This window comes from Heterodontus francisci, chromosome 20 (genome assembly GCF_036365525.1).
Source record: "Heterodontus francisci isolate sHetFra1 chromosome 20, sHetFra1.hap1, whole genome shotgun sequence".
NCBI lineage: Eukaryota > Metazoa > Chordata > Chondrichthyes > Heterodontiformes > Heterodontidae > Heterodontus > Heterodontus francisci.
Genome location: NC_090390.1, coordinates 16,807,321 through 16,829,304, shown reverse-complemented (window position 1 = coordinate 16,829,304; position 21,984 = coordinate 16,807,321). Strand labels below are relative to the sequence as shown.

Below are 21,984 nucleotides of genomic sequence, written 5' to 3'. Positions count from 1 at the left end.
GATTACTGCATTTCCCACAACGCACCACCTCCCCCCCCGCCCCCACCGCCCCTCTCACTACCTCCCCTGCCACAAATCAATATTCAGATCTCAGATCACACAGGAAAAAGGCCCACCTAAAGTAATGCAGGACTGCTGGCCCTGCTTACTTCAGGTTAAAGAAAGCACAAGGATAGGTGTTTTACCCATTCACCCTGAGATAGGGACAACCGTGTATTCAATTTAATAATCAGTGATTATTGCAAAAACATTTACACTGCAAAGACTACAGTTGTTGTGCTAGATTATCAAAAATTCAGGCATTTAACTAAAGCATGTAGCTAATCAGAAGAGGTCAAGCATTTCAAATAAGTGTAGTAAACAACCCACCACATCACATACAAATTTGGATGACATGCTGGGGGAAGATTTCACCTAACTTCTATTTGCTAGTCCCATTGTAAACACATGAGGCTAGATTTTGGCTATTGGGCAGCAGGGCTAATCACCAGGCTCCTCCCTTCCTCCTGGTGGGCTGTGGGCAGAAAACGGATGCACTGGAGAAACATCATAGGACCCTGATTTGCACACTAAAATGACCAACACCCAAAACAGACAGCATTTTGGCCACCCAAAGGGCCCTTTGAAGGTGGTGGCAGCTGGTGCGCCGGTGTAGACAAGGTGGTAAATCAATTTTGGCTACTGTTTGATTTACACCGGACAGCCCAAGTTAAAATCTAAGCTATAGAGATTGTAATGGAAGGACAGTAGATTTATAAAGGTCATCGAACTGAAACATTAACTCTGCTTTTCTCTCCACAGATGCTGCCTGATCTGCTAAGTGTTTCCAGCATTTTCTGTTTTTGTTTATTTACTTATGGATATCAGTGAGATGGCTGTGCCTGGTTCTCGCTGTAGGGTCTGTCTATCCTTGGCAGGAGAGTGGAGAGAGCAGGAGCTCGGAGACAGCACAAGCCCAGGGAGAACATGGTGAAAGTACTAGGGGAGCAAGGGCAGAGCAGGAGCAATGGGAAAAACACATTAAGTTGAGAGTTGAAACACGCGGAGAGCAGAGCATGGAGAAAACAGAAGCCCAGACTGAGCAGGAACCCAGAGAGAGCAGGAGATGGAGAAAGCAGGAACACAGAGAAAGCAGGAAACCTGCAAGAGCAGGAGCAGGGGAAGAGCAGGAGCAGGAGGAGAAAAGGAGCACAGAGAGCAGGAGCAAAGTGGGGGAGCATGCTTCTGGCTGCCAATCACTCACTTATTCTTGACCACAGCACCCTGGGAGTGTGGCTTATAGATGACTCCAGACCCACAGCAATGTGGTTGACATTTAACCGCCCTCTAAAATGGCCTGGCAACCCACTCAATTGTATTCAAGAAAATAGCTCACCACCATCTTCTCAGAACAATTAGGGATGGGCAATAAATACTGGCTTTATCAGTGATGTCCACATCCTATGACTAAATAATAAAAAAAGATGCACTGCAACAAACTGCCAAGGTTTTTTCAGCAGCACCTCCCAAATCTGTGATGTCCACCTCTCAGAAAGACAAAGGCAGCAGTTGCATGTGAATACCATCACCTTCAAGCTCTCTAGTAAGTCACACGCCAGCCTGATTTGGATGTACATCACCATTCTTTCATGATCGCTCGGTCAAAATCCTACTATACCCAACCTAAAAGCATACAAGTGAGTACCTTCACCACTTGGATTGCAGCGATTCAAGAAGAAAACGTACCACCACCTTCCTAAGGCAATAAATCTTGGCTTTCTCAGCACCATCCACAATGTGAAAACAATGAAACAAATTCCCTTTCATTCTTTATATATTGGAGTTTTTGTGCTGATCAAGCTGAGGGATATCGGTTCTGGGGAGCAAACTCCTTCTCAATGCAGTGAGAACAACAATCATTTGAATTTATATCACATTTTTAATATCAAGTACATTGCAAGGCACTACATAGAGGGGAAACAAGCACTGGGCAATGAAAGAGTCAGGAAAGGTGACAGAAAGCATGGGGGGAGAGATTGGTTTTGAGGAGGTTTTGAGGTGAGGAGGGAAGTAGCAAGGAAAGAGGCTTTATGGAGGGTGTTTCAGAGAGTTGAACTGCTAGGGCCACAGGTGGAGAGGAAGACGGAATGTCTGTTCACTTGTGAACAAGGCCTTTGCAAACCATGGGTTTATTGTGGATGATTACATCATGGCTTTGATGAAAACCTGGCTGAGAGGTGATGACATCTTCCCCCTAAATGAAACCTCCCTTCCTAGCTATACCTTCCACCACTGGCCCTGCCCAGACTGTCAAGTTGGCGGTGTAACTCATCGCCAAATCCAGGGGTCGGTAACGTGTCCGTGGTAAAGGTTTTGAGGTCCGTGACTGGTAATTTCTTTTGCCAGACCAGTTCGACTTTAAAAAAACTCACAGCCGCCAGTTCCACAGCTGGTAGGTGCTTAGAGCAGAAACAGCAACTTCCGAACTCAGGACAAGTTTGGTTTTTCGGTCGGTTCCAATTTTTTTTTTTAAATCTTGCCAAAAATCACGACATTGTCCTGAGTCCAGAAGCTGTTGTTTCTGCTCTAAACACCCGTCAGATGTGAAATTGACAGCTGTGCACCTTTCAAAAAAACTGACCAATCAGAAAGCAGCTCTGGAAGAGTTCACGCATTTTGCAACTGTCACAGAGAGAGCGAGGGAGAAGAGAGGGGGGAGAGAGAGGGGCGGGGAAGAAAGAGAGAGTAGGGGACAGTGAAAGAGGTGGGAGAGAGGGAGGGGGAGGGAGAAAGGGAGAATGAAAGGGTGGGAGAGAGGGAGGGGGGTAAGGGGGGAGAGGGAGAGAGAGAGAATGAGAGAGAAGGGGGGAGAGGGGAGAGAGAGAGGGGGTGGGAGAGAGAGAGAGACGGGGAGAGAGAGAGAGAGGTGGGGAGAGAGGGGGAGCAAAAGGAGGGAGAGAGAGAGGGGGAGAGTGGGGAGAGAAAGAGGTGGAGAGGGAGTGAGGGAGACAGAGAGGAGGGAGAGAAAAAGAGAGAGAGGGGGGAGAGAGAGAGGAGCGAGAGATGGACACAAAGAGGTGATAGGGATTGACAAAGAGAGGGAGAGAGTGAGTGAGAAGGGAGAGAAAGAGATCAAGATCACACCTGACAGATGGCCATCAATCCGGATTCTCAGCATCGCTACATCAAGTATACAGGAAGACATTGACTACTTGTGCAAGCAAAAACAATGCCAGGTATCTCACTAAATAGGGAGAAATGCATTTTAAATCGGACTGTGTTTTGATGGCATTATGTCGTCTATACACTTTATATACAAATTAATTGCCCCCATGTTCGTGGCTCTCTCATAGGCCCATGTTGGTGCCTATCCCTGCCCGAATCACACCTTGGTCTGTCTCTTTACTCTCCTGACATTTTCTCCTACTTTGAGCATCTCACCTTGTTCCACCCTTCTCACCTCTCTTTTAAAATACTCATTCTCTGTTGCCCTCCCAAGTAGCATAAAAATGTTCTCATTGAGATATCTTCACTGCTTTCCTCCTTCAGCCTCTGCATCCAGTGATTTCTCATCCTTGGTGATTTCAACCTTCATCTCAATTCAGAATGCTTTCTCTCCTCTGAGATCACTGCCCTCCTATCCTTCCTTAATCTCTCCCTCCATGTAAACTCCCCAACCCACATTTACAGCTATCCCCGTGACTTTGTCATCTCATGTATCAATCACAGATAAGGTCATCTCTGATCACTTCCTTGTCTTGCTCTCCACCCACATCCGCCTTCCACGCCCCAATCCTTCTGTGTCCGCCCCTGGAAAAAAATATCTCCCAATTCACATTCAACTGCACTTCAAAATCCAGCCTTTTGCCCTCCATTCACAACAATATTTCTGCAGCTACTGATCTGCTCAACCACACCCTCACCTCAAACTTTGATCCCTTAGTCCCCATTAAAACCATTATTCTCTCTCACCCTGGCCATTCCCCTGGTTCCTACTTCCTCATCCTTAGATCCAAGGGACAAGGGACACAGACTTGGCAGGATATAGGTTTAGCCATTCATTGCCAGATCAGGATAGGCCACATAAAGCACTATTGGGGTCCTGCTCTCATCTGCCAAAACTGCTCACTATTTTAGGGTCATCCTGGATAACCCCTTATTTATTTTCCCTACTGCAAAGTGTCTTCTTAAATCTCTCGATCCTGCCTCCTCCACCTTCACCTCCAACGACAAGTACAAGGAGCTCATGAACTTGTTTGTCATTAACAGTAAGCCCATCTGATCAGCTGCCTCTGCCACTTCCCTCATTTCACCTAGCCCACCAGGTCAAACCTCCTGTAAGGATCCCCCTTTGCTCTAGCCCTGAACTTGCATCTTTCTCTAGTTTCTCTCCAAACACCCCTCATGCCCTCTTTAGCTCATCTTGTTCATAAGACCCACCTCCTTCTCCCTCGACTGTATTCCCACTAAAATGCTGACCACCAAACTTCCCTTCCTGGCCCCTATGTTAGCTCATATTGTTAATGGTTCTCTTTCCTCAGATATTGTCCCCCTCACTTTCAAATCTGCCATTATCACCTCTCTCCTCAAAAAAATCACTTGACTCTTCCTTGCAAACTATCACCCATCTCCAACCACCCTTTCCTCTCCAAAGTCCTTAAATGTGTTATTTCCTCCTAAATCTGGGCCGTATTTCCAGGAACTCCTTGTTTGAATCCCTCAAATTAAGGTTCCACCCCGCCAAAGTACTGAAACAGCTCTTATCAAGTCACAAATGACATCCTATGTGACTATTTCAAAGGTAAACTATCCCTCCTTATCTTTTTGACCCTGTCTATAGCCTTAGATACAGTTGATCACACCATCCTCGTCCAATGCCTGTCCACGATCTACCAGCTGGGTGGGATTTCACTCACCTGGTTCCATATTTATCTATCCAATCATAGCCAGACAATCATCTGCAGTGGCTTCTCTTCCCACTCCCACACCATGACCTATGGTGTTCCTAAGGATCTATCTTTGGCTCTCTCCTATTTCTCATCTGCATGCTGCCCTTTGGTGACGTCATCTGAAACCACCGTGACAGTTTCCACATGTACACTGACGACACCCCAGCTCTACCTCACCAACACCTCTTTTGTCCCCTCCACTGTCTCTAAACTGTCAGACTGCTTCTTCAACATCTGCTGAATAAGCAGAAGTTTTGTCCAATTAAATATGGGCAACGCTGAAGCCATTGTCATCAGTCCCCACAATGAACTCCGTTCCCTTGCCTCTGACTCCATTCCTCTCCCTGGCAACTGTCTGAGGCTGAACCAGACTGTTTGTCAGCTTGGTGCCATATTTGACCCCAAGATGAGCTTCCAACCACATATCCACGCCATCACTAATAACACCTATTTCCACCTCTTTAAATGTGCTGCTGAAAACTTCACCCATGCCTTTGTTACATAATAACATAAGAAATGAGAAATAAGAAAACATAAGGCCCTTTGAATCTTCTCCACCATGCAGTAAGATCATGGCTGATCTTCCATCTCAGCTCCAACTTCCTGCACTCTCCCCATAGCCCTTTATTGCCTTAGTATCCAAAAATCTAGCAATCTCTGTCTAGAATTCACTCAATGACTGAGCATCCACAGCCCTGATGTCGAGAATGCCAAAGATTCACAACCCTTTCAGTGATGAGATTTCTCCTCATCTCAGTCCTGAATGGCTGATCCCTTATGCTAAAAGACTGTAACCCCATGTTCTAGACTCCCCAGCCAGAGGAAATATCCTCCCAGCATCTACTCTGCCAAGCCCATTAAGGATTTTATATGTTTCAATTAGATCACTTCTCATTCTTCTAAATTCAAGGGAATATAGGCCTAGTCTACTCAATCTCTCCTCATAGGATAATCCTCTCATCCTAGGAATCAGTCTATTGAATCATTATTGCACTTACTTAAAGGCAAGTATGTCCTTCCTTAGGTAAGGAGGCCAAACCTGCATACTTTATTCCAGGTGTGGTCTCACCAAGGCCTTATATAATTGTAGTAAGACTTTGTTACTCTAATACACCAGTCCCTTTGTAATAAAGGTTAACATACCACTTGCCTTCGTAATTGCTTGCTGTATCTGCATGTTAACTTTATGTGATTCGTGTACAAGGACACCCAGGCCCTCTGAATAGCAACATTTCCCAGTCTCTATTTAACAAATATTCTGCTTTTCTATTTTTCCACCACAGTGGATAGCTTTACATTTCTCCACATTGTATTCCAAATGCCACATTCTTGCCCACTCATTTAACCTGTCGAAATCTTTTTGCAGCCTTTTTGCATCCTCCTCAGAGCTTATTTTCCCACCTAATTTTGTATCATCAGAAACCTTGGATATATTACATTCAGTTCACTAGGTTGATTCCTGTCATGAAGGGTTATCTAATCAGGAAAGGTTATATTCTCTAGAGTTTCCAAAAATGAGAGGTGATCTCATTGAAACTTACAAAATTTTTACAGGGCATGACAGGGTAGATGTAGATAGGATGTTTCCCCTGGCTGGTGAGTCTAGAACCAGAGGACATAGTCTCAAAATAAGAGGTAGGCCATTTAAGACTGAGATGAGGAGGAATTTCTTCACTCAGAGGGAGGTGAATCTTTGGAATTCTCGACCCAACAGTGCTGTGGAAGCTCAATCATTGAGCATGTTCAAGTCAGAAATCAATAGCTTTCTGGATACTAATGACATCAAGGGATACAGAGATAGTGCAGAATAGTGGTGTTGAGGTAGATGATCAGCCATGATTGAATTGACTGGTGGAGCAGGCTCAATGGGCTGAATGGCCTACTCCTGTTCCTATGAGTAGGTTGAGCCTATACTCATTGTAGTTTAGAAGAATGAGAGGTGATCTTATTGAAATATAGAAGATTCTGAGGTGGCTTGCCAGGGTAGATACTGAGAGGATGTTTCCCCTTGTGGGAAAGCATAGTTTCAGAATAAGGGGCAGCCCATTTAAGATGGAAATGAGGAGGAATTTCTTCTCTCAGAGGGTCATTAATCTTTGGAATTCTTTACCCCGGCGAGCTGTAGAGGTTGAATTTTTGAATATGTTCAAGGCTGAGATAGACAGATTTTTGAACTATTGTGGAGTCAAGGGTTATGAGGAACAGGAAGGAAAGTGGAGTGGAGGCCAAGATCAGATCAGCTATAATCTTATTGAATGGCCGAGCAGGCTCAAGGGGCTGTATGGCCTACTCCTGCTCTTATTTCTTATGTTATTATGTCCCCTCACATAAGTCACTGATATAGGTTGTAAACAGATGATTCCTGTAGTACCTAGCTAGATACAGTCTGCCAACCCGAAAATGAGCCGTTTATTCCTACTCTCTGTTTTTTGTCCATTAATCAATCTGCAATCCAGGTGCCATGAGCCCTAATCTTGTGTAATAACGTATTGTGTGGCACCTTATCAAATGCTTTTTGAAAGTCCAAATACACTACATCCATTGGTCCCCCCTTATCTATCCTACTAGTTACAATCTCCAAAAACTCTTAACAGACTTGTCAAACACGTTTTCCCTTTCATTTATCTATATTGACTCTGCCTAATCATACTATGATTTTCTAAGTGTCCTCTTACCACATTCTAATAATAAATTCTAGCATTTTCCCGATGACTGATGTCAGGCTAACTGGCCTATAGTTCTCTGTTTTCCCTCTCCCTCCTTTCTTGAATAGCAGTTTACATTTGTCATTTTTTTATCTTTAGTCTTGACTACCTCAAGCATTCCTGGTTGGACTCCCATGTTCTACCCTCTGTAAACTGCCCATGCAATAACTCACAACAGGTCGGGTTCACGCATCACGCCTGTGCTCGCTGACCTTCATTGGCTCCCAGTTAAGCAATGTCTTGATTTTCAAATTCTCATCCTAGTTTTTAAATCCCTCCATGGCCTTACCCCTTCCTACCTCTGTAATTTCCTCCAGTCCCACAACCCTGCAAGATATCTGTGCTCCTCTAATTCTGTCTCTTGAGCATCCCCGATTTTAATCGCCCCACCATTTGTGGCTGTGCCTGCAGCTGCCAAGGCCCTAAGCTCTGGTATTCCCTCCCTAAACCTCTTCACCTGCCTACTTCTCTTTCCTTATTTAAGACACTCTTTAAGACCTACCTCTTTGACTAAGCTTTTGGTCATCTGCCTCAATATCTCCTTATGTGATTCATTGTCAAATTTTGCTTTATAATCCTCCTGACATTTTGTTATGCCAAAGGTGCTGTATGAATACAAGTTGATGTTGACTAAAGAGCATGGGATAGGTTATAGAACTACAGGGTTTGCAGCAACTGGGTAGAATGAAGGGACTCGTAAATGAGGAATAGGACTTTCAGTTCAATGTGTTGGGGGTAGGAAGCCAGGGAAGGTCAGTGAGCACAGGGTTGAAGGATGAATAGGAATTTGGGTGGGACAGGATGTGGGTGGCAGAGTTTTGGATCTGTTGATATTTCTGTAATGTGGAACTTAAAATAGTGATGAGGAAGGGATTGGAAGAACGGAAAATGTGGGGAAAGACTTCAGTGGTACAGGGGTATGGGAAATCTGGAAGCAGACAACACTGTGAATGTGGAGGTAAGTGATCTTGGTGATGGAGAGGATATGAGTTTTGTAGTTCAGCTCCAAGCCAAACAATCCATCCAAGTTGTTTATAGATTATAATATAATGAACAATTAACTTATTTTAATATGAAATTGATCGCAGATACAAACACAATTGCACTGACAAAATTCACTGACAGGGTGTCAGTAAACTTATCAGTTTCAAGAAATATTTTGGATGATTTTAGCATTTATTTTGCTGTCTTGAGAATTTTGTACCTCACAGATCTGGCAAGTTAAAAATTATTTTGGAAATATATATCCAAACTAATGGATTGTATTTAATGCAAATGCAGCAAATCAGTTTGGTAAAAAAAACTATGATTTTGAATGTTAAAATATGTTATTAGCAGTTTCCACATTTTCTCAAATATATTATGTGGGACTGATGTGCAGAAAGCTGCTCTCTATTGATTGGCATAAAAATACCAATGAAATATCAAAAAACTATATAAGCTAACAATCTATCACTGCTTTTGTTCTAGAAATGGCATTGGGAATAATACTGAAAATTATCTGTAAACTATGCATGTGTTACCATTGGTAGAGTTGCTTTAAGGTAAATGGACAATTGGTCAACACTGCATCTGGGATAAAAAAAATGTTTTTCTCTTGAAAAAATAAAAACTTTTAAATCAAAAATACATTTGATGACAAAAAAAATCAGTAAAGGAACTAGTGAATGGAATGTGGTTGCCATATAGCTAAAAGCTGGTTACTTACACAAACAAATGTCCACTAGAAAAACTATGTAAACTAATAGTTCACGCAAAGTCCTCCTGATGTGTAGCTCTGGGTTGTTGGCCAGGTTCTCGGTCAGTTTTGTGCCCCATAAACCTGCAGACATGGCAAGAAATAAAGGCATAGTCATTGTAAGATTTAAAAAGTCCAACAGTAACAAATACCACAATTTTAGACAGTAATCCTCGGAGATGTCTGCCTTTTAAAAACCAGATCAAAAGATTTCTATTGCTATCTACAGCAATTTGTCCCTCAATAGATATTTTAGATTCATTTTTATGATACCTTTCTACTACAGCTGATCCTCTAAAGTGCCATTATTATTTTAAAATAGGTTTTAGGATAAATTCAGCCACTCCGTAAGCCCACAATCAAAAGGAATACGGCTGAGAGAATTACTGTTACGGCTACCGTTTAAGGACAACACAATACTTGGTGCGTGAGTGCTGAAATTATTTTATAAATCCAAAGATACTTTAAACATTTAAAGCACATAAAACATTCTTCCTTCTGTCCCGAAATATTATTGAAATGTGTTTGGTTATAGTAATATAAGTGATTACATTTACTACTCAGCCACTAGGGATCCTCCCAAATAGTCCTAGTGCTACTTACAATCTTACCCGCATTGACAACCACAGCATCAATGATAATTCTGCCACTGGCAATCTGACTGCTTTTGACAATTCCACTGTTATTGACAGTGCTAACACATGACTGTTTCTGGATTGGCACAGCAAAATGACTTCGATTACGGCTGCATTTACACTGCACTAACTGGTCTGAGACGTTTAGCCAGAATCGGCATTTCGCAGATATACTTGGGGCTGCGCTGAGCTATAAATCACACTCCTGCCGTGAAGACAAGGAAAAGTGTGCATGGCCGCAAGTGATAGGTGTGAACTACTGTCATTTCCGCGGGGGTGCTCCCGATCATTCACCGTAACTTTGGTGGAAACTCTGGAGAAACAACGCAAATGGCGGGAACCTCCATGAAAAGTCTACCTTTGAATATTTGGAGAGTTTAGGAAGGTGATGCCACATTATCATTATACAGCACAGAAACAGGCCCTTCAGCCCATCGTGTCTGTGCAGGCCATCAAGCAAAGAACAAAGAACTGTACAGCACAGGAACAGGCCATTCGGCCCTCCAAGCCTACACTGGTCTTGATGCCTGTCTAAACTAAAACCTTCTGCACTTCCGGGGACCGTATCCCTCTATTCCCATCCTATTCATGTATTTTTCAAGATGCCTATTAAACGTCGCTATCGTATCTGCTTCCACCACCTCCCCTGACAGCAGGTTCCAGGCACTCACCACCCTCTGTGTAAAGAACTTGCCTCGCACATCCCCTCTAAACTTTGCCCCTCGCACCTTAAACCTATGTCCCCTAGTAACTTCCACCCTGGGAAAAAGCTTCTGACTATCCACTCTGTCCATGCCGCTCATAACTTTGTAAACCTCTATCATGTCGCCCCTCCACCTGCGTCGTTCCAGTGAAAACAATCCTAGTTTATCCAACCTCTCCTCATAGCTAATGCCCTCCAGACCAGGCAACATCCTGGTAAACCTCCTCTGTACCCTCTCCAAAGCCTCCACATCCTTCTGATAGTGTGGCGACCAGAATTGTACGCAATATTCCAAGTGTGGCCTAACTAAGCACCTATCTATTCTAAACCCATTTTCCAGCACTTGCCCATAGCCTTGTATGCTATGGCATTTCAAGTGCTCATCTAAATACTTCTTAAATGTTGTGAGGGTTCCTGCCTCTACCACCTCTTCAGGCAATGTGTTCCAGATTCCAACGACCCTCTGAGTGATTTTTTTCCCCTCAAATCCTCTCTAAACCTCCTGCCCTTTACCTTAAATCTATGCCCCCTGGTTATTGACCCCTCTGCTAAGGGAAAATGTTTCTTGCTATCTAATCTATCAATGCCCCTCATAATTTTGTATACCTCAATCAGGTCCTCCCTCAGCCTTCTCTGCTCTAAGGAAAACACCCCTAGCCTTTTCATTCTCTCTTCATAGCTGAAATGCTCCAGCCCAGGCAACATCCTGGTGAATCTCCTCTGCGCCCTCTCCAGGGCAATCACATCCTTCTTATAGTGTGGTGACCAGAACTGTACGCAGTACTCCAGCTGTGGCCTAACTAGTGTTTTATGCAGCTCCATCATAACCTCCCTGCTCTTATATTCCATGCCTCAGCAAAAGACAGTGGAGTTGCCTTGCTGGTTAAAGCGGAAAGTAACGCAATAGTGAGGAAGGATATTAGCTCTGACGATGTGGAATATGGGTAGAGCTGAGAAACACTAAGGGACAAAAAACGTTAGTGGGTGTTGCATATAGACCCCAAATCAAAACATGAAAAGTACCCTTTTGTTTCTAAAATACCCGAGCGGTCCAACAGTTCACTTTCTAAAATGGTTTGATGAAGTTCACTAAAGTTACACTCCATGTACTGTCAAGTGAAATTGGCGGAAGGAGCTAGAACTCAAATGATATGGTCATTTTAGTCAGACCTGACTGTGAAGTTACAATGTCAGAAGAGTGACCGTTTCTTTGCGGTGTCACATAGGTTGGAAACATGTTGGTGCTATTGTAGGTTCCCTGACTGCGGATGGCACGGTTCCTGCTGAGAGATTCCCAGGAAAAGCTTTCCCCAGCTACACTTCTTTCCCCTTCTGGTTTCCACCTTATAAAAACCTCATCCAAACTTTGCCATATTCTTTGAGAATGTTCTTGACAAAACCCCGTGATTCTTGGAACTATTGTATTTGATCCCAGCAGTACTGTAGAACCTATATTTATCCCAAGTTTTTAAGGAAAATACAAGAAAAAAATTAAGCATGTATAAACATATTCTAGTATTTTCAGGATACGGCTCAAACTTAAATTGAAAATGATCGGAAATTAGAAGCAACATTCATAAAATTAGCATCATCAATATCTAATTATTTAGAAAAACGAAATGTACTGATTTTGTTAAAGAAATCCCCCCAATTCTTTAAGGGCCGAATCCTTCAACTTACTGCGAATTCCTTTAACGAAGGTCGTGCAGCATCCCGATGAAGGTTTGCTCTTGTCCCGATACAGCGGGGGCTCCTCACATCCATAGGGATTGGTTGGGAAGGAGCTGGGATTGTAGATAGTTTGTACTTTGAAAGGAGAACTGGGAGGCGAGCCTTCGTACGCTGCGTTATCCCAGGCTTTCTTATTAGATAAACTTTCCATTTCATGCACCTCTTGGATTGGTAACTTCAAGCTGTTATCCCGAGCTGAGCTCATTTTGATGAGACCAGTCTTTCACAAAAGCACGGCTCTTCTTTGGACACAGCAGTGGGTAACTGTGGTGAGCAATCTGCACAGTCTCAGCGTAAAGGGCTGGCAGCTGGTAGGCACTGCCTGGGTCACACACCACTAGAATTTTATTAACGCCCCCTTTGCCAGCTTGTGTTCTAGATGACGCCAGGCAAAGGGAGGACCCGCGTCCTGGGAGAATTAGAGTCCCCAGTGGCAAACCTGGGAACTGGGAGAGCCATGGGAACAGGCGACAAGAAGACCTCAGTTAAAGAATTATTCCCCAAGGCGGAGGTTACTTTATGCTAATCGGCTGGCGGATAGCAACAGGATTCATTTGCAGTTGGCAACGGATAAAAACAGAAAATGTTGGAAATCCTCAGCAGGTTTGGCAGTATCTGGGGGGGCGAAAAACGTTTCCCCCCTCTCCACAGATGCTGCCAGACCTGCTGGGAATTTCCAGCACTTTTTTTTGTTTTAGATTGGATTTCCAGCATCGTTCTCTGATTTACACTGCTTGGCTGGAAAAGCATTCAGGTGCTAATGAGAAAGCTCCGGATCAGTAAAGGTTCAATGCTTTGTTTGTTTAAAGAATTCAGAAGGCCCATCATATTGGCAGAACCCTGGTGTTATATCCCATGCAGAGACCCATAAATTCTGAAGCCAGGTGAGCTTTAACTTCGAAGTTACATCAGCCTACACTTCGCTCTAAGGCAATGTCGTGTTTATAAATTTTGACATGTATTGTACCTCTGTCAGACCGAGAGAAAATGAAAGATTAAAGCAAAATACTGCAGATGCTGGGAATCTGAAATAAAAACAAGAAATGCTGGAAATACTCGGCAGGTCTGGCAGCATCTGTGGAGAGAGAAGCAGAGTTAATGTTTCAGGTCACTGACCTGATGTTCTGATGAAGGGTCACTGACCTGAAGCGTTAACTCTGCTTCTCTCTCCACAGATGTTGCCACACCTGCTGAGAAAATGAAAGATGTTCTGTTTATCTAAATACTTACTGAAAGAATCGAACTATCTGATAGTACCGCAGACTTTAAACAAACCATATAAAATAACTAAAGTGAGTACTAGTGATTGCTTATTTTAATTGTATTTCTGCCTTAAGATGAAAGATAGGCACAGTCGAAAACTTTAAGTTTTATGGTTAAATTATGTTAGATGAAGAGGAAAGCTGATTGTGAATTGTAGTAGGATTTGCGCCCTTTTATTTAGGTAATGATTATAGTTCCGAAAAAGAGAAACACGTTGTATTGTATACGGTAACTTGGGGACTGAGTGAAGTGATGAGAAAGCAATGGTTACTTTGGAAAGAGAAGGGAGATATTATTTAAATATTCATAATCCTTAAATGAATAGATAAACCGAACAATCCGTCTGAGATTACCACGAATCAGAATTGGGAAACATTAGGAAAATCATCTATATCACGAGGAAAAAGTAACTCGCTTATTATTTTAAAACAGATTACTGCAAGCATTACAGTAAATGCCCTCAGAAAATCTAACCCACGGAGCTGTGCTTACTTTTTGAGAATGAGTCTGCAAAAATAGGTGATATTTTAAAACCGAAATTTGTGAGTCTTTAAGACTTAATTGTTCCGAAATGATAATTGCTAGGTTACTGGTTAGGAACAGGAGATGCACTAGCCTGAGTTTAGCAAAAAATAGTTTAATTTAGGATTAGAGAAACTGTTTGCTTCTTTTACCACATTTTCTCACAATGTGCTGAATTGTCATTTAGAATGCATTGAAGTGAATGATGTTTATCCCTTATCATCATTTTACTATCTTAAAATAATCAAAGGTGAAATTTTGTCAAATTAAATGTTTGTTGTTTTATGTTAGTGTTTATGTTGTTATTGTCTTCAGTCCCCGCCACAAATTCCATTCCCTAGCAACTGACTCCATTCCCTCTTCCTGGCAACTGTCTGAGGCTGAACCAGACCATTTTATATTGACATCCTACATGATTGGAAGTTGAGTTTCTGACCTCTTATCCTCTCCATCACCAAGACTGTGCATTTGCACCTCAGTAACATTGCCCATCTCTGGCTCATCTGCTGCTGAAACTATCATCCAAGCCTTTGTTACCTCTAGACTGAACTATTTCAATGCTTTTCTAGCCCACCTTGCATCCTTCATGCTGCCATATCTCAACTCGCACCAAGTGCTCCTCACCAATAACCCCTGTGCTCGCTGACCTATATTGGCTCCTGGCCTGGAATGCCTCAATTATAAAATTCTCACCCTTGTTTTCAGATAGTCCCATTATCTTGAGCCTCCCTATCTCTGGAACCTCCTCCAGCCCGGCAATGCTGCAAATCTCTGCACTCCTCCAATTCTGGCCTCTTGTGATTTTTAGTGATCCTCCAATTTTCATCCTTCCACTATTGACGGCTATGTCTTTAGTTATCTAGGCCCTAAGCTCTCGTGCTCTGGTAAACATCTCTGCCTCTCTCGCTTTGTCTTGTTTTAAGATACTCCTTAAAACCTATTCCTTTAATCAAAATTTTGCCTACTTGTCCGAATATCTCCTGATGTGGCTTGGCCATTTTACAAAACAGTTCAAATTGGGGACTGAGAAGGAATGAGAGTATCAGAAACAGCAGGTAGGAAGGGAATATGTCATTTTGACAATTTCCAGTTTCCTGGTCCCAACCGCCTCCTCTTCACTATGGACGTCCAATCGCTCTACACCTCCATCCCCCACCAGGATGGTTTGAGGGCTCTCCGCTTCTTCCTGGAACAGAGGCCCAACCAGTCCCCATCCACCAACACCCTCCTCCGCCTGGCTGAACTTGTTCTCATATTGAACAACTTCTCCTTCAACTCCATGCATTTCCTTCAAGTAAAAGGTGTCGCTATGGGTACCCGCATGGGTCCTAGTTATGCCTGTCTTTTTGTGGGATATGTCGAGCATTCTTTGTTCCAGTCCTACTCAGGCCCCCTCCCCCAACTCTTTTTCCGGTACATTGATGACTGTATCGGTGCCGTTTCCTGCTCCCGCCCCGAACTAGAAAACTTTATCAACTTTGCTTCCAATTTCCACCCTTCTCTCACCTTTACATGGTCCATCTCTGACACTTCCCTTCCCTTCCTCGACTTCTCTGTCTCCATCTCTGGGGATAGGTTGTCTACCAATATCCATTATAAGCCCACTGACTCCCACAGCTACCTCGACTACACTTCTTCACACCCTACCTCCTGTAAGGACTCCATTCCATTCTCCCAGTTTCTCCGTCTCCGACGCATCTGCTCTGATGATGCTACCTTCCATGACGGTGCTTCTGATATGACCTCCTTTTTCCTCAACCGAGGATTTCCCCCCACTGTGGTTGACAGGGCCCTCAACCGTGTCCGACCCATTCCCCGCACCTCTACCCTCACCCCTTCCCCTCCCTCCCAGAACCGTGACAGGGTTCCCCTCGTCCTCACTTTTCATCCCACCAGCCTCCATATCCAAAGGATCATCCTCCGCCATTTTCGCCACCTCCAGCGTGATGCCACTACCAGTCGCATCTTCCCCTCCCTTCCCCTGTCAGCATTCCGAAGGGATCGTTCCCTCCGCGACACCCTGGTCCACTCCTCCATTACCCCCACCACCTCGCCCCCGTCCCAGGGCACCTTCCCTTGCAATCGCAGGAGGTGTAATACCTGCCCATTTACCTCCTCTCTCCTCACTATCCCAGGCCCCAAACACTCCTTTCAGGTGAAGCAGCGATTTACTTGTACTTCTTTCAATGTAGTATACTGTATTCGCTGCTCACAGTGTGGTCTCCTCTACATTGGGGAGACCAAGCGCAGACTGGGTGACCGCTTTGCGGAACATCTCCGCTCAGTCCGCAAGCAGGACCCTGAGCTTCCGGTTGCTTGCCATTTCAACACTCCCCCCTGCTCTCATGCTCACATCTCTGTCCTGGGATTGCTGCAGTGTTCCAGTGAACATCAACGCAAGCTCGAGGAACAGCATCTCATCTACCGATTAGGCACACTACAGCCTGCCGGACTGAACATTGAGTTCAATAATTTCAGAGCATGACAGCCCCCCACTTCACTTTCATTTTTAGTCATTTTTAGTTATTTTTTCTTCCTTTTTTTTTTGCATTCCTTTTTACATTTTTTACAATCTTTTTTTGCATTTATTTCATTTCATCTTAGTTTGTTCAGTTTGCTTACCCACTGTTTTTTTCAGGTTGTTTTTCTTCAGGTTTGCACTTGCTGATGTTCAATATTCAGTATATTCACACCTAATCTGTACTGATGCTTTGTCTTTCAACACACCATTAACATATTGTTTGCCTTTGCTCCGTGACCTTTTGGTCAGCTATGTGGCCTGGTCCAATCTGCACCTTCTCCTTTGTTATCTCTTGCCCAACCCCCACCTCACTTGTTTATAATCTGTGACTTTTCTAATATTTGTCAGTTCCGAAGAAGGGTCACTGACCCGAAACGTTAACTCTGCTTCTCTTTCCACAGATGCTGCCAGACCTGCTGAGTGAATCCAGCATTTCTTGTTTTTGTTTCAGATTTCCAGCATCCGCAGTATTTTGCTTTTTTTATAGGAAGGGAATATGGGTTGAAAGCTCAGCTCAGTGCCAGATAAGATGCTAAGGTTGGAAACAGTCCAGTTCAGCCTGAGATAGTGAGCAGGGAGGGGAATGGAATAGGCAGCGAGGTTACAGGGTTTTTGGTGGGGACTAAATTGTCAGTTTTCCTTAAGTTTAGTTGAACAAAATTTCAGTTTATTTAAGATTAGATGGAGGACAGACAGTCTTACTGCTCAGAGGCAGTGGAAGGGTTGAACTGGGTGCCTTAATTGTACATGTTGAAACATCCCATGGGCCAGATTTTGTGCTGGAGGCGGGGCTCCCGATGCTGGGTGGAAATGTTGGGGGGAATCCCACTTCTGTCCCTCCCATGCCCCACTCCTGGAGAGATCCTCCGGTCTTTTTAAATCAAAGTTTCACGAGCCGGGATCACTGTCCCTTTAAAGACGGGGGATCCCGCCTCCAAGTGCTGCCAGCCAATCAGAGGTCTGGCAGCTCAGCTGTATCGACTGCGCTACCAGGAGCGGTAGCCACTGCTGTACTGCAGCAGCCTCCGACCCAGGCCCAGTGCTGGAAACCTGGACCAGAGGCAGGTGAGGCAGGGCTGCCGGGGCCAGTTCAGATGGTCCCAGCAATGGGGGTTGAGGAGGTGGGTATGCAATTCAGTGGGAGGGAGGTCCCGGGGCATAAAGTGGTTCCTGGTGGCGGTCCTCCATGGACCACAAATTGCTCACAAAGGAGGGACCCCCCAAGCCCACAGGGAGGGCACCTCTTGTTGCAAGGCATCCTCCCCACGGTGGAGGCACCCTGCTGCTGGTAAGATCCCAGTGGCAGCGGGAAGAGGCCCTTAATTGACCATTAATAGGGCACTTAAGGGCCCCAATTGGCCTCTGGTGTCATTGGCCTATCCTGCCCCCGGGAAGATCGGTTGGCAGCGGGCAAGCGATGGGCCCTCCAAACCACTGCCCGTCTTCCCCCCCCCCCTCACAATCCCGCCATCCATCATGGTACTCCATTTTTGGCCACCTCTGACCCTGCCTTAGGGACCACACATAATTCCGGCCCATGTGTACAGATTATGTCACCAAGGGGCAGAATATCAATGTGGAAGAGCCAAGGCCAAGGATAGATTGTAGGGAACTCCAAAGGCAATGGTTTAGGGGAAGAAGAGAAGGCATTGCTTGAGAAGCTTTGAATATCAATGGTTAGAAAAATGTGGAACCAGGTAAGGGCAGTCCCACAGAGCTAGACAATGGCAAGACGCATTGCATGAATTGAACATGTCAAAAAAGATTGATAAGGTGATGGTAATAGACACACTCACAGAGAATGTCATTTGTGACTTTGGTTTGGGCTGTTGCAGGGACAGGAAGCAGATTGGAGAAGTTCAAACATGGAGTTGCTGGCAAGATGAGCAGAAATTTGGCAAAGAACCACACACGGCAGAAGGGATAGGTAGAGGCAATAGAGGCTTGATGGCACAGTTCCAGAGAATGTGCAGGGACAGAGGGACCTGGGGGATCATGTGCAATGATTGTTGAAGATGGCAGGACATACTGAGAGAGTAAGTTAGCAAAGCATATGGGATCATGGGCTTCATAAATAGAGTTATTGAATATAAAAGCAGCCAAGTTAACCTTTATAAAGCTCTGGTTAGGCCACAACTAGAATATTGCATCCAGTTCTGGTCACCAGATGTTAGGAAGGATGTGAAGGTGCAGAGATTTACCAGAATGGTTCCAGGGATGTGGGATATTAGCTACAAGGTTAGGTTGGAGAAGCTGGAGCTGTTCTCCTTTGAGCAAAAGAGATTGAGGGGAGAGTTGATAGAGGTGATAGAGACCAGTTTAGATAAGGTAGACAAAGAAAAGCTGTTCCCGTTTGCTGTTGGTATAAGGACTAGGTTTTGGGAAAGAGATGCAGGAGGGGTGCGAGGAAGAACATTTTTTTACGAAGATTGGAGAGGAGGCAGTTGTTTGCAAGGGCAGAGGAGTCAAGTGTGTTTTTTTGAGGAGTGATGACATCTGTTTTAAAAAGGAGGGGGAACAGTACATGAGGAGAGGGAGCAATTAAGACTGTTGACCTGCTGAAAGTTGGGTGGTCAGCAGTTTGATGGGAATGTGGTCAAGAGAGCAGTTCAGAGAGGACAAGAGGGGAGATGAAAGCCCAATATCTTCACGTCACTGCCGGATATTCCTGATGGCGGCCAGCATGGCAGGAGGACATCGTGCATGAAGGCAGCAGGAAGGTACCAATTGAGAACACTTTTAAGGTTTTGTTTCGTTTTACTAATGGTGTATGGGAACCATGGACTTCAGCGCCTCACCCAGTGAAAGGAGGTGGCAACCAAGCGGGAGCTCAGGGCTGGTTTCATCTAGCAGTCATCGAGAGAGCCGGTGTGGCATGTCAGGAATGGTGAAGGAGCCTGGACACTGGTAAACGAAGGGAGGATTGGAGGAAAGGTATCAGCAATGCGGGAACATGCTGCCAAAGTCCCAGAGGCACAGAGCAGCACATGTCCAGCCTCCTGTGCTCAGAAAAGGCTACATTTCAGAGAGGGTCTACCATCAAATGCTCAGCTAGGTATAAATGTCTGAGAGGCAGTGTCTTCGAAGACTGAGCCTCACCAGGGAGACCATCACTGATCTGTGTGCCATGCTAGGGGGCCCCATATGAGGTGGTAGCCATCCAATGCCTGAGGCACTGAAGGTCACCGTGGCATTGAACTTCTGTGCCTCCGGATCTTTCCAGGGATCTGCTGTGTGATTACCTTTAAAAGTAATGTAGCTTTAAGATCTTAGTTTGCTAATGAGCTTCGTGTCAGGACGTGGTCATGTGACTATGTATCAGTCTCACTTTGTAACTGTAACCCTAAGAGACAAGTGCTGTAAGTAGTAGCTCTGTACTGTATATAGTTGTTAGATGTTTAATAAACCTGTTTGCAATCTTCAATCAACTGAACTCCATGCATCAGACAACATAAAACAGCTACTCATTGCAGGAGCCACTGGAGATATATCTGGGATCTCGCAGTCCGCGGCGCAGCAATGCAACATGACTGATGCTCTGTTCAAGAAGGCCAGTGAGTATATATGCTTCTGCACCGATCAGAACAGTCAGGCGCTGTATTCCCCCAAATGCATGGTGTGATCGACTGCACACATGTGGGCTGTTAGGGCTCCCACTGACCAGTCAGCGGTCTTCATCAACAGGAAGGACTTCCATTCCATCAATGTCCAATTGGTCTGTGACCAGTGCAAACGGATTCGTCAGGAGTGTGTATGGTTCCTCGGAAGCAGCCATGACACATATATACTTCAGCAGTGCCAGGTGCCACAGCTTTTATGGCCCCCGACACACTTTCAGAGATGGATACTCGGAGACTGAAGCCATGGCTCCTAATGTCTACGAGAAACCCATGCACGGATGCAGAGAACAGGCGTAACATTTGCCACAGGGCAACCAGAGCGACCATCGAGCAGATCATCGGTCTCCTCAAGATGCGATTCAGGTGCCTGGATTGATCCGGTGGAGCCATTCAGTATGCCCCAGCGATGGTCTCGTCTTTCATGGTGATCTGCTGTGCACTGCATAACCTGGCACTGCAGAGGAGGGAGGTGGTGAGCAATGAGGATCTCGTAGATAGCGATGCCTCCTCCGGCGATGAGGATGTGGAAGAGGCTGCTGACCAGGCAATGCATGATGAAGGACCCAGGGATCACGGCAATGAGCAATGAGATATACGAGGCTCAGGACGTGCTAATAGACAGACGCTTCATATGACCCTCGCTACCTGTTGGTGCCATACCAACAAAGCCTTACCTTTCTGCAGCCCTGCTCTTACCTCCTTTACCATTCCAACGCCCTGCGCCCATTTGCACATCGCGCAACAGCAAGGGTGAAGTGACGACCACACGCTGCATGGTCCCTTGCAACCAGTCCCTTCAGGGAGACAGGGTATAACTAAATCCCAAAGGGCAGCAAAAAATGGAAAGAGATGTGCCAATACAGTAATCCTTTAGTAAACGGCACATGAGGCTTCACAGTTTGATACTCTATTCACTTGTGAACCCCAAGTGCCACTAGGTGCTCTTCTTAAATTTCTAAGTGGTTCTCCCCCTGCGCTTGCAGCTGAGTTGGAGGCCTTGCTGCCCTTGTGTTGACCTTGGCGATCGTCCTTTGGCTGCCTGAGGCTTGGAGGATGGTTACTTGAGGCGCTGTTATCAATGGCAGAGGGGCTGTGGAGCTGCTGTCAACACCAGCAGCGTCCTGAAAGGAGCCCCCAGATGTAGGAGGCAGCTGCTCCTCCTCCATTGCAAGGCACACGTGTACCCCCTGCTGACCTGAGAAGTGTGAGGATCTGGCGGAGACTCCAGGCGCTGCGATCCCCTCTCACCCAGCCATTGCTGCACAGAATTCATGGACCAGACGATAGCATCCAGTTCTGCATGCCTCTCCAGCATTAACTGAGTGTTTCGATGGATTTGGCTCTCCGTGAGAGTCGCCAATCTCTCGATGGAGGAAGCCAAGCATGAACCTGTCATATATATGGCAGCACTCAAGGCCTGGATAGGCTCCTCCATTGTGCTCATAGCATCTGGAAGATCTGCCAGATGTTCCCTTACCTCATGCTGCAGCTCCAGGAATTGCCGTGTTGCTGACGACTCCAGAGGCACATCATCAGCCTGGGGCTCAGCACAGCCCTCGCATCTGGCAGTCCTCTGACTGTCAGTGGCCTCAGCTGTCACAGACTCTGTCAGCTGCTT

At 45.2% G+C, this 21,984-nt stretch overlaps 1 protein-coding gene across 1 annotated transcript in view; it reads right to left on the bottom strand.

Moving 5' to 3' along the window:
* Nucleotides 1-17,590, bottom strand: part of LOC137380847 (polycystin-2-like protein 1) — a 128,742-nt gene extending 111,152 nt beyond the window's left edge. The window contains exons 1-2 of the mRNA XM_068053259.1: nucleotides 17,452-17,590; nucleotides 9,342-9,455 (exon numbers count right to left, since the gene is read on the bottom strand). Coding sequence (XP_067909360.1) covers nucleotides 9,342-9,455; nucleotides 17,452-17,590 — 253 coding nt within the window. The remainder of the gene's footprint in view (nucleotides 1-9,341; nucleotides 9,456-17,451) is intronic.
* Between the last annotated feature and the right edge of the window lie 4,394 nt (nucleotides 17,591-21,984).